The 12,266-nt window shown below is 35.1% G+C and overlaps 1 protein-coding gene across 1 annotated transcript in view; it reads left to right on the top strand.

Moving 5' to 3' along the window:
• The window catches only part of BDP1 (B double prime 1, subunit of RNA polymerase III transcription initiation factor IIIB), a 94,064-nt gene that overhangs the window by 62,682 nt on the left and 19,116 nt on the right, over window positions 1-12,266 (top strand). Inside the window, exons 28-36 of the mRNA XM_012664491.1 lie at window positions 22-114; window positions 1,157-1,385; window positions 2,148-2,305; window positions 3,520-3,670; window positions 3,893-4,058; window positions 6,262-6,325; window positions 6,654-6,840; window positions 8,319-8,520; window positions 12,165-12,204. Coding sequence (XP_012519945.1) covers window positions 22-114; window positions 1,157-1,385; window positions 2,148-2,305; window positions 3,520-3,670; window positions 3,893-4,058; window positions 6,262-6,325; window positions 6,654-6,840; window positions 8,319-8,520; window positions 12,165-12,204 — 1,290 coding nt within the window. The remainder of the gene's footprint in view (window positions 1-21; window positions 115-1,156; window positions 1,386-2,147; window positions 2,306-3,519; window positions 3,671-3,892; window positions 4,059-6,261; window positions 6,326-6,653; window positions 6,841-8,318; window positions 8,521-12,164; window positions 12,205-12,266) is intronic.

The following is a 12,266-nucleotide window of genomic DNA, read 5'->3' as shown; positions in this document are numbered from 1 at the left end:
GTTGGTGTATTTCCTCACAAGGTACCAATGATGGAAGCACTGAAGCTGCCATAACTTTACTTACTATGGGAGATCTAGTATTGCAGTCAGAGATCACTCCTGAACAGGGTGATGGTAAGAATGAAAGATAAGTCCTACCAAAAAATAGAAATTTAAAATCTAACTTCTAAGAAATTATACCTACGTTTGAGTAATAAGCTTTTCACATTTGAAGTTGTCATCACTTTGTTTTTTTTTCTAGAAAAGGTAATATGTGTATGTTCATCCACTATTTTACTTAACCCATTTAGGTGGAGTGACAGCTAATTCAAGATAATACACTTGATTTATTAAGAATAATTTATATTCATGGAATAGTGTATCTAGTGAGTCCTCTATCTTTTTCATCGTAAACATCATTGGTTAACTGAGCTCATTGATCACTAATCATTTTATGTGTGTTTCATTAGCAAAGGAGTTGCTGCGTGGTATGGTTTTTACAATTAGACGACAAATACAGTATGAAAGGACAATAGCAGTTATTGAGAATTTAAACTGTTTTGACAGTTTGAACGGAGCCACAAGATATGTTAACCCAGATTTTTCATATATATTAGGCTGAACTTACAGAGAAACTATGGTCTTTACTATTTTAGTATCTTTTAACTACATTAAATGGATAATTATGCTAATTATGTTATCGGTACTTATTTTGACTGGTGATGAGTGGCTTGCTGTTCATTTTAGGTGTTGACTTTTAGGCTTATAACCATAAATTTATCAGGAAAGTCTCTGATTTGTGTTCCATATAGGGCTTCTTTCTCAATGGCACAGTGTTGCAGTGGAGCCTGTCACAAATTTCTAGAACATAAAATATAGGTTTTAATAGTTTATAAATGAAGGCATTCCTATTTTGCAAGTGGTCTGAAGTTATGTAGACACTCAGGTAACAAAAGAACTCATTTTTACTCATTTTTAGCACAAAGTTTCAGTCTGTAAGAATTGTTAAATTCATCACTGGCATGAAATACGAGATCATAAATTTAAATTTGGAGCCATATGAGGAAACTTTTACAATAATGTAGAATTTTGTAGTTATTGAAAGTTGAAGAATTTATTTCATTTGAATATCTATTTATTTTGGGCCAATTTAAATTTTCTGTTTCTTTTCCTGCAGTAGGAGTATGTGTACTTCCTCATGTTCATTCAAAGGATCAAAGCCATATTCCTTTCGGCCCCGATAACGTAAATCACGAAATTGTTCATGAATGTCAGGAGCTTTCTTCACCTGTTGTTAGTACGTTTTCTGCATCATTTGAAGAAAACAAGATTGTACTGGAGGAACAAAGTACTAGAGAAGAAAGTGGTTTAATGGAGAGAATAAAGGAGAATGCTACATCAACCAGGTTTATTTTAGTATTCAATTAATAAATACAATAAACCTACCATCAATTTAGTTACTAGCTTTGAGAAATGCATATGCAAATGTAAAGTAGGCAATGCTAATTTCTTACCCTTTAAAGTAAAGATTGGCTGATTCTGGTTTTAGATTAATGGTTTGCATGTTAAAATTATAACAGTACATGTTGTATGTCTTTGAAGCTTTAATGAAATAGATTTATGTTTTAAATAAATATATTTTCTGTTTTACAAACATGGTCTGGATTCTCTTCTTAAGACCTCTAGTGAAGTTACTACTTTATAATTTTAGCATTCAGAAATGAGCACTTTTAGTCTGGATGCGATGGCTCACGCCTGTAATCCCAGCACTGTGGGAGGCGGAGTTGGGAGGATCACTTGAGCCCAGGAGTTCGAGACCAGCCTGGGTAATGTGGCAAGGCCTCATTTCTACAAACAATAAAAGAAATTTAGCTGAGTGTGGTGGCGTGTACCTGTACCTCCCAGCTATTCAGGAGGCTGAGATGGGAGGATCACTTGAGCCCCATGAGTTTGAGGCTGCAGTGAGCTATGATGAAGTCATTGCACTCTAGCCTGGGTAGAAGAGCGAAATCCTGTCTCAAAAAAATAAAAAATAAATGAACACTTTTAGATAACTTGGCATCTGACAGGTGGCATGTTAACTGTATCAGTGCTAGACAGAATGTATCAATGTGAGAGAGCAAGATCTTATATGGTTGATAAATTTGTCTCCCTGTCTCTATTTCTAGGAGTAAAGCTTCTAAGGTAATGAACAATTTGAGAATGAGTAGATTTGCCAAGCCTAAACCAAATCTTGAGAAGATTTTAGGGACCAACAGGTTTGATGCTCATCAGGAAGTTCCCATTTTGTGTGCAACCAAAGGAGAAGAAGTGGACACTCAAAGAGGTAAATTTTATTTTTCTCTTACAAGTTACAAAATTGCTTTGACACAAAAAATTCCATTAGCATTTCAAAGTAATATTGAGTTGTTAAAACTGTTTTAACTTACTATAAAAAAGTTTCAAACATACAAAAAATTAAAATGAGCTATGAATATTCATAAATCCACCAACTAGTTCAAGTACTAGTACTGTTTTGCTGTATTTGATCAAATCATTTCTCCTTTTTTATATACACACCATATATAGTTGACCCTTGAACTAGGAGTGCTGATCCTCTGTGCAGTCAAAAATCTGTATATAACTTTTGATTCCTCTAAAACTTAACTACTGATAGCCTACTGTTAACCAGTAGCCTTACTGATTAACATAGTTGATTAACACATATTTTGTATGTTATATATATCTGTGTACTGTATTTATATAGTAAAGTAAGCTAGAGAAAGGAATGTTATTAAGAAAATCATAAAGAAGAGAAAATAAAATACATTTACAAATTTGTACTGTACTGTATTTATTGATACCTAAAGTTTATGTTGTCAGTTTATAAGATGAATAAGATCAGTGGTAGGCAACTGCAGCTGCAGACCTCAATCTGCAGTACATATCAAGAAATTCGTTTTTTTTTTTTATGTCATGACTTCTCTCTGCTTCTTGGGAGAATTTCCAGCATCATTAGTGGCGCTTTGTGTGTGTCCCGTGGTGGTATTCAGGTTTGTGACATTGCAATAAACACAAAAAATACACAAGAACTGTGAGAGATCACTTTTTTCATAAGCTCTCTCAGTCTGCAGGCTCAAATCTCTTTTATGTGGAAGTCTTTTTCCTACCCCTTGTGACATTATTCTTTGCCACACAGCTCCCTCCCCTTCCCAAGACTTCCTCTAAGGTGGAACTAGCCAGACCTCGTGTGTATCGACCTCTAAACTTCTTTTCTACGTGAGTTTCTGATTATTAGTGCACGAGGTGGGGTACAATTGCTATGGCAGATAGGAGTGAAATATCTGCAGTGGAGGATTTATGAATCATCTGTTTTACTGTTCGAAAATATCATTGGCCAGGACCACCTTCTGCCATGTGAATAAACTTGATTTTTGGATTAAGAGAAGTTTGGACGAGTCACTGCCTAATGGTCTATATTTTAAGAGAGAATATGTTTCTAATATGGACATTTTAGCTGTACTATTTTGGACTATATCTTAAATGTGTTTTTTATTTAAGAAACTGAGAAAAATGCTTCTGAAGCAACAGAATTGGAAGATAAAAACCTTGGACCAGTTACAATAGAAGAGATTAAGGAGCAGAGCAAATTGGCATGTGTACATGGTATCAAAGGGACCGGTATTTCTCAAGAAGTAAACCTAACTGAAAGGTAAAAGAGGGAAGAGATTCTGAGATTCATTTTATATTCTGTTTCAGCTATAGCCATAAACTGTAGATGTAATAAGTTGCTTGAAAAAGGAGTACTGTTGCATTAAATATATTTTAAAAGTTTGAAAACGATCAAATTAGATGATCTTTGAAATACCTAACTCTAAAAATAATTCTGTGTTGTTAGCCTGATTTCAAATAACATGCTAAAACTCTTTTTCAGAAATGAAGATCAAGAAGAAGGATCTCAAGAGGTTCAGATATTGTCAGTTGCTCCAGTTGTTTCCTCTGAGACAGGGCCCCACACACTTGATTTGGATGTGGTTCTTGGTGAGAGTTCTGTTGAAGAGCCCCTGAGAAAGGACTCTAAAGGAGATAGTGTATCAGAGGTAAAAGAATGTAAAATATAACAAGGGCCAGCAAGGCATTCTTTCCCCATTTAAAAAAATTAAGGTATAATTTACGTAAAATATACCTTCACCTTTTTTAGTGTACAGTTCTACAAATTTTTACAAATATATACAGCTATATAACCAGATATATACTGTTACATCACCCTCTAATTCCCTGGTGCCCTTTTTTAGTCACCCTCTCTCCCTACCCTCAGCCCTGACAACCACAGTTCTGTTTTCTTTCCCTGTAGTTTTTTTTTTACTTTGCAAGAATATATTGTGATAGAATTTTAACTGAGTGTGTTTTCAGTCTCTAGAACATAGAGATAACACAGCTAATACCCAGCTTTGTTGTAAAAGCTTTGAAAAAGAAAGTGTTTTGTACACAGAAAATTCACCTCTTCTTAGTCTCTGGATGTGAGGAGTTCATTCACAGAATATGTTTATGGAGATGTTAATGCAATGTGTCTGACACTGTTAGGTACTGAGGATACAAATTTGTGGGAGACGAATGAGTGAATGGTTAAATTAAATTTGGTATGTGCTATAATAGCGATTTGCACAAGAGTCTGTAGGAATCAGATCTCATCCAATTAAATGAATCTCTAGGAGTGGGGCCTAGGTATTAGGATTTTTTTAAAAAGTTCCCCAGGTGAGAGAATTCTTGAACTTGAAGAACAAGTATAAATTAGCAAGTTACAGGGAGAGAGGAACATGAAAAGAATAGCATGACGTGTTCAGTGACTATAAGTAGTTATGAGTAGAATACGTTAGAGATCAAGAAGTTGGAAGGGTAGCTTGCAGACAGATTATAAAAGGATTTTTACGACATGCTAAGGAGTTTGGTTACATCTAATGTTATAAGATCCCCACTCCCCCACCTTTTTAATTTTTACTTTTATTTTGAAATAATTTCAAACTTAAGAGAAAAGTTACAAGAATCTTTAAAAGAATTCTCCCATACCCTTTACTTAGACTCATTGATTGTTAATACTTTGCTTCATTTGTTTTCTCTCTCTCTCTCCATTTTGCTCTGATCTCTATAGGTAGATAGATACTTTTAAAAACCGAACCATTCAAAAGTAAATTGCAGACCTGAGCCTTCTGTTTCTAAATACTCCATCATCTTGTATCTAATAAGAAAAAGGACATTCTCTTACAGAGAAGTGACAAACTATTGTCACAATAAGTGTTAACATATTATTAACATTGTTTCAATATCATTATATAATATACAGTTCCCATTCAAATTTCCACAGTTGGCCCAATCATGTCCGTTATAGGTCTTTTAAATTCAGGATCCAGTCAAGTTTCGCACATTGCATTTAGTTGTCATTTCTCTTTACTTTCCTTTAATCTAGAATATTTCTCCTGCCTTTTCCTTCTTTTGTGAACTTGATATTTTAGATGAGTCTAAGCTGGTCCACAGTTTAGAGTTCTTTTCATTGCTTCCTCATTACTGGATTCACGATTACTACATAGGTAATGATGTGGTCTTCCTTTTACATCTCATCAGGAGATACATATATCAGTTTTTCCCATTGCTGGTAATGCTGACTGATCACTTGGCCAGAATGGTGCCTGCCAGATTTCTCCATTATAATGTCACTTGTATGAATAAGTAATTTGTCAAATGAGACCCAGCAACGTGTCACCCAATAGTTACAGTATCCATTGGTGATTCTTGCCTGAATCAATTATTGACATTGGCATTTTGGTTGCAAAATGAAAGTTTTAAGTTATTAAGCAGTAGAGAATTACCATCAGGATTGCATTTTAGAAAATACAGTGTTTGCAGTTTTGTGGAAAACAGATTGGAAGGAACCATACTCAAGGCAAGGAGAGCAGTTTGCCTCCATTGAAAGAAATGTCACCTACTAATGAATGGTACAGTGGCTGGTGTGATAGGAGTAGAGAGAAGGTTGAGGACTTGGATCTCCTTATCCTGTCACTTCAAAAATCATTTCATAAAATACACATATTTAATGATGTAGTGAGAATTCTTTGTATTTATGTTTATTTAAATGAATCAAAAGTTTATTGGCATGACTAAAAGCTTCAAAACACTTGACAGTTATATATGGTTAGATAAGTGTGAGTTTTGAAATAAGATCACTTCCCTGTATCATGTTGTCAGGAAGACTTTTTAAAATTGAGATTTGGCCAACTTCACTGTTTCATTTTGATTTTTTTATGGCAGTGTACACCAACCAGTATTCCAGAAGTCCAAGAAGAGAATGTAATCAACCCTCAAGACCTAACAGGTATGATAATCTGCTTCAATGAAGTGTCATAGAACCTGCTAGTATGATTTTTATGTCCCATTTAATTATAGAAAAACACAAAACAGTTTTTTTAGTCTAGGGTAGCCTTAAACTTTAAAAAACCTTTAAATATTTTGTGTACCAGTTTTGGTATTCAGAGTTATAAATCCTCTGCATAGTCTATCTTTATCCTTTATGAAATTACTTTTTTTGGTATAATTTATTTAATCTTATTGATGAGTTCTGACACTGTATATAAATGAAATAAATCAATGATTTTTTAATTTCACAGTTTACCTTTTCATTACTAATTTTTAAACTTTGATAGTGAATCTAGTTGCTAATGTACATCAAGAGGAAGAGGATGAACAAGCATTCATTTTAACTCTGGTGGAAATCCCAACCAATGCAGTAGAAGAATTTACAGATGCCGCTGCACAGTTAATGCCAAACGCTTTACTGCCAGCACCCATATTGGTCAAATCAGTGAATACCGAAGAAAGGGGTGACATGAGGTAATGAATGAGTTAAACTGTTTTTCCCAGCAGGAAAGGTACTTTATGAATCGAGTAGTATTAATAGAACAAACCATTCACCAACATTATTTGTAATTGTTGTGGAGATCTTATTTGGTATTTATGTGGTAACTTAGAGAAGAAGTGTAATGTGGTTGATTTTTGTATTTGATAAAGGTGCTATTTAAATGGTCAATATGGCTGGGCATGGTGACTCACACCTGTAATCCCAGCACTATGTAAGGCCAAGGTAGGAAGATTGCTTGAAGCCTGGAGTTTGCGACCAGCTGAGCAACACAGTGAGACCTTGTGTCTATAAAAAATTTAAAAAATTTGCCGGTGCGGTGGCGAGTGCCTGTAGTCCTAGCTACTTGAGAGGCCAGGAGTTTGAGGGTATGGTGAGCTATGATCATGCTACTGTACTTCAGCCTTAGTGATAGAGCAAGACCCTGTCTCTTAAAAAAAGTGTTTAATATAATACTACTTCTGTATGAAACTTCTTTGATATTTTATTTTTAAAGCTAAAATTATTTAGCAGTCTGGTCCAGGTGCAGTGGCTAATGCCTGTAATCCCAGCACTTTGGGAGGCCAAGGCAGGAGGATTGCTTGAGGCCAGGAGTACTGGACCAGCCTGAGCAAGAGGGAGACCCCCATCTCTATGAAAAGTAGCTGTGCATGGTACTGCGGGAGGTGAGGCAGGAGGATCACTGGAGCCCAGGAGTTCGAGGTTGCAGTCAGATATGATGACGCCACTGCACTCTAGCCCCAGCAACAGAGTGAGACCTTGTCTCCAGAAAAAAAAAAATTAGCTGAATATGGTGGCATCTGCGTGTAGTTCCAGCTACTTAGGAGGCTGAGGCAGGAGGATGGCTTGAGTTGAGGAGTTTGAGGCTGCAGTGAGCTATGGTCTGGTCACTGCACTTTAACCTGGGTGACAGAACAAGACCCTGTCACAGAAAAAAAAAAAATTATCAGTCTGGAAATAAAATGGCATCTGTAAAATGTATGGTTACTTTGTAAACACATATGCATATAAACACATAAAAAAGACTGAACTATATATTCACAGAAAGTTGTAAAAAATAGTACAAAGAAATAACATTTTTATATATTCTTGATACTCTTTATCGTAGAAGGGTTAAGTTGTATTTTAACTTGCATTGCTTAAGGCACTTAATTGTCTATAAAGTGGCATCAGAAATTAGAGCCTTTTATATTAGGAAGGGATATTTTAGATTAAAAGCTTAACTTTACAGACAAGGAAAACACTTTATATACCTCAGATTTAATTCAATATTATGGAATTTAAGCTGTGAGCCTTTTAAGTATGAATGGAACTCAAAACTACAATTTTTATGAACATGTCCATGTATAAGTTAGCTTCGAGTTTTTTTGGTTTTATTGGAATTTTTTGGTTTTATTGGAATTTTTTTATTGGACTAGCTCACTGATTTAATATGTATTTACTTTCTATGCAGTATTTGTTTACCAGTAACTTCAGTTGGTCAAGATACCATGTGTTTATCTAATTCTGGAAAAGATGGTTCTGAAAAGCCTCCTGCTAATTTGGATCTTAAATCCAAGAAGAGATTTCATTACAGTCTTGAAAGTGATGATATTCCTCCTGCCAAAAAAACTTCGCTCACTTCAAAAGATGATTGTCAAGAATATACCTCTGAGGTAAGATAGAGTCATTAAGTAAGAAAGATGGCCATATTGAAACACACCTGTTCCTATTTTTTCCTTTAGATTCTTCCAACTTTTAGATATATATTCAGATTGTTCTGACACATTTCATCATAAGTAATCTAGGTAAAACAAGTTTTGGTTTATCACTTTCAACCAGTTCTAGCTGGAAATTGATGGACATTAATCAGGAAACCCAGCTCTGTGACAGTGGCTAAAAATAAGGCCAAAAACATTATACACATCTGGATCTTGGCTGTACCACCTAGTAGCTATGGGACCGTGGCCAAGATACTTTACCTCTCTGAACAGGTTTCCAGATGTTTGAAAGATAATAGTAATATTATCATTCTAATGCTTAAAACTTCCTATTGCTCTTAGGAATAAACCCAGAGCCTCTAAAGCCCTATATTGTTGGGCCCTTTTCTGTGTGTTGTCTCATTTTGTGCTAGTTTCTGCCTTACTTTCTAGCCACATTGGCCATCTTTCAGTTTCTCGAATCCACTGTAATCCTTCATGTCCCAGGCATTTCATTTGCTGTCCCTTCTGTGTGAGGCATTCCCTTGAAAAAAACATAGATTTCTTTAGCTCAGACATCACTACCTCCGGGAAGTCTGGCCAGACCATGAAGAATCAGTTACCAGCTACTGTGTTGTAGGTTTCCTAGTACTCTCTTGTTTTGGTTTCTGGTGCTCACCATAATTTGTAACTACATTATGGAAAAGTCAATTTAAAATCTATGTTCTCAAAGGAAAAGTAGTTCTTGGGTGATAGTAGATGCAGAGCAAGTATACTTTCATATATTTGGTAGGTAAAAAATAGTATATACAAGAATAGTTTTAATTGCTCTAGTTATGGGTAAGATTAAACATTTTCATATGCTTAAGAGCCGTGTATATTTCTTTTTCTGTGAAATGACTTTTTATATTCTTTACCTATTTTTCATTTTGGGTTGATATTTTTCTTATAGATCTGGAAACTTCAGTTATATATATGTCTGTGATAATGAGCTGCAGGTATTTTTTTCCCAGCTTGTCATTTTTTTTTCTCATGCAGATTTTTTTGGGATTAACTTTTTAATATGAAAAATTTCAAACATATTAAATGGTAGACAGACTAGTATAGTGTACCCCCATGTACCAGTTACCCAGTTTCAACAGTTTCTCAGCATTCCATGCAGACATTGTCCTGTTTTGTTTTAAAAGTATGTTTAAGCTGGACGTGGGGATGTATGTTTGTAGTCCCTGGACTTGGGAGGCCAAAGCAGGAGGATTGCTTGAATCCAGGAGTTCGAGGCTATTGTGTGCTGTAATTGCACCTGTGAATAGCCATCGCACTCCAGCCTGGATGACATAGTATGATCTCATCTTGTTTAAAAAAGTATGTTTAATGATATGGACAAAAGACCATAGTACTTTACTAAATACAAAACTAGGTCACCAGATTATAATATGCCATTTAAAAAAAGACAGCTCTACAATGGTGTGAATATGTAAGAAAAGTATAGTGTCCATTGGACTTATTTGTGATTTTTATTTTCTAAATGTTGTTTTTAGCATTTTAACAATAAAAAAATTGCTTGTGGGCCGGGCGTGGTGGCTCACGCCTGTAATCCTAGCTCTCTGGGAGGCCGAGGCGGGCGGATTGTTTGAGCTCAGGAGTTCGAAACCAGCCTGAGCAAGAGTGAGACCCCGTCTCTACTAAAATTAGAAAGAAATTAATTGGACAACTAAAAATATATAGAAAAAATTAGCTGGGCATGGTGGCACATGCCTGTTGTCCCAGCTACTCGGGAGGCTGAGGCAGGAGGATCGCTTGAGCCCAGGAATTTGAGGTTGCTGTGAGCTAGGCTGACGCCACGGCACTCACTCTAGCCCGGACAACACAGTGAGACTCTGTCTCAAAAAAAAAAAAAAAATTGCTTGTGCAGGTTGAGTATTCTTTTTCTGAACAGCTTGCTCCCACAAGTGTTTCAGATTTCAGATTTTTTCTAATTTTGGAATATTTGCATTATACCTACTAGTTCAGCATTCCAAATCCAAAAATCCAAAATCTGAAATGTTCCAATGAGCATTTCCTTTGAGTTTCATGTTGGTGTTCAAAAAGTTTTGGATTTTGAAGCATTTCAAGATTTCAGATTTTTGGATTTAGGATCCTCAACCTGTACGACAATTGTAGAATGCACACACACTGTAGTCAGATAGACTTGCAAACATTTTTTATTTTTCTGTTATCAGATTTATCAGTCCTTTTATGTGCGGCTTCTGAAGATTGTTATACATTGAAAGTCCTTTGAGATTAAAACTTTTTACTTAATATTATTTTCTAGTTAATATTATTGATTTGTCTAGGATATATTTTGGTAAAAGGAATAGGGCCAATTTTCCCCAGATGCTTTTAACCATTTATTAAATAATCTGTTTTCCACTGATAGGAAATTCTGCGTTTATGAGATACAAAATCTTAATGTGTGTTTGGATATAGTCCTGAACTTCCCTTTCTTTTACATTGATTCATCTATTTGTTCTGGGGCCAGTATCATGATGTCTTTTTTTTGTTTGTTTTTTTCTCTTGAGACTGAGTCTTGCTCTGTCACCCTGGCTACAGTGCAATGGCATCATCGTAGCTCACTGCAACCTCAAACTTCTGGGCTTAAGCAATCGTCCTGCATCAGCCTCCCAAGTAGCTGCTAAGTTTTCTATTTTTTGTAGAGATGGAGTCTTGCTCTTGCTCAGGCTGGTCTCGAACTTCTTGCCTCAAGTGATCCTCCTGCCTTGACCTCCGAAAGTGCTAGGATTATAAGTGTGAGCCACCACACCCAACCATCATCCAGTTCTTTTCTATCTAGAGAGCTTACCGTGTTCCCTTATTATGTGCAGTAATTTTTCAGTTGATTCTCTTGGGTTTTGGTAGTAAATAAACATCATCTGCAAATATAATTTTAATTCTTCTCTTCTACTTTTTATAGTTCTAATTTTTCTTTTTTCTAATTATATTGGCTAATATAACTCAAAAACAAGGTTAAAAGTCCCAATAGTGCACATCTTTTTTTTATTCCTTATTTTAGTGGGAGTACTTCCAGTGTTTATTATGTGGGATGCTGGCTTTTGGATTGCAATAGTTGTATTTCATGGTATTAAGAAAATGTCTATTCCATTTTATTAAGTTTTTTAAGAATGAATATTATTGGATATTTTTTTTTTGCAAATAGAGATGATTTTTCTCCTCAGATTGTTGAATTATGTTAGATTTCATAATGTTGAATCATTTTGCACTCATGAAATAAACTCTACTTGATTGTGATTTATTAGTCTTTTTATGTGCTTCTTGTAGTATTTCATTTGATTCTTTTGCACTGATGTCAAGTGAGACTGGTTAGTTGGTATCAATATTATACTTGATTTATAAAAGGCATTTGTCAGCTTTCTCTCTGCTAATGGGCTCTGGAACAGTTTATGTAACAATAGCAGTATGTTTTCCATAAAGGTTTGGTAGAATTCCTATAAGACATGTCTGACCTTAGAGCTTTCTGGGGAGATACATGCTTTCTTTTATTAAAAAAAGGAAGGAAGGAAATTAATTTTAATTTTACTTGATAAATGGATTTCTAAATTGTTGTGTAAATTTTCTTAAAACAGGTGTGTTCAAAGGAATTAATAAACGTTTTTGAGGAAACAGGTGAGTGAAGTAAATTTTAACACAATTGCATTTTGCTAAGTACCCCTGATTATTTTTGATGC

This window comes from Propithecus coquereli, unplaced genomic scaffold, assembly GCF_000956105.1.
Source record: "Propithecus coquereli isolate 6110/MARCELLA unplaced genomic scaffold, Pcoq_1.0 Scaffold9, whole genome shotgun sequence".
In the NCBI taxonomy this organism is placed as follows: Eukaryota; Metazoa; Chordata; class Mammalia; order Primates; family Indriidae; genus Propithecus; species Propithecus coquereli.
This window is presented reverse-complemented; position numbering and strand designations above follow the sequence as displayed.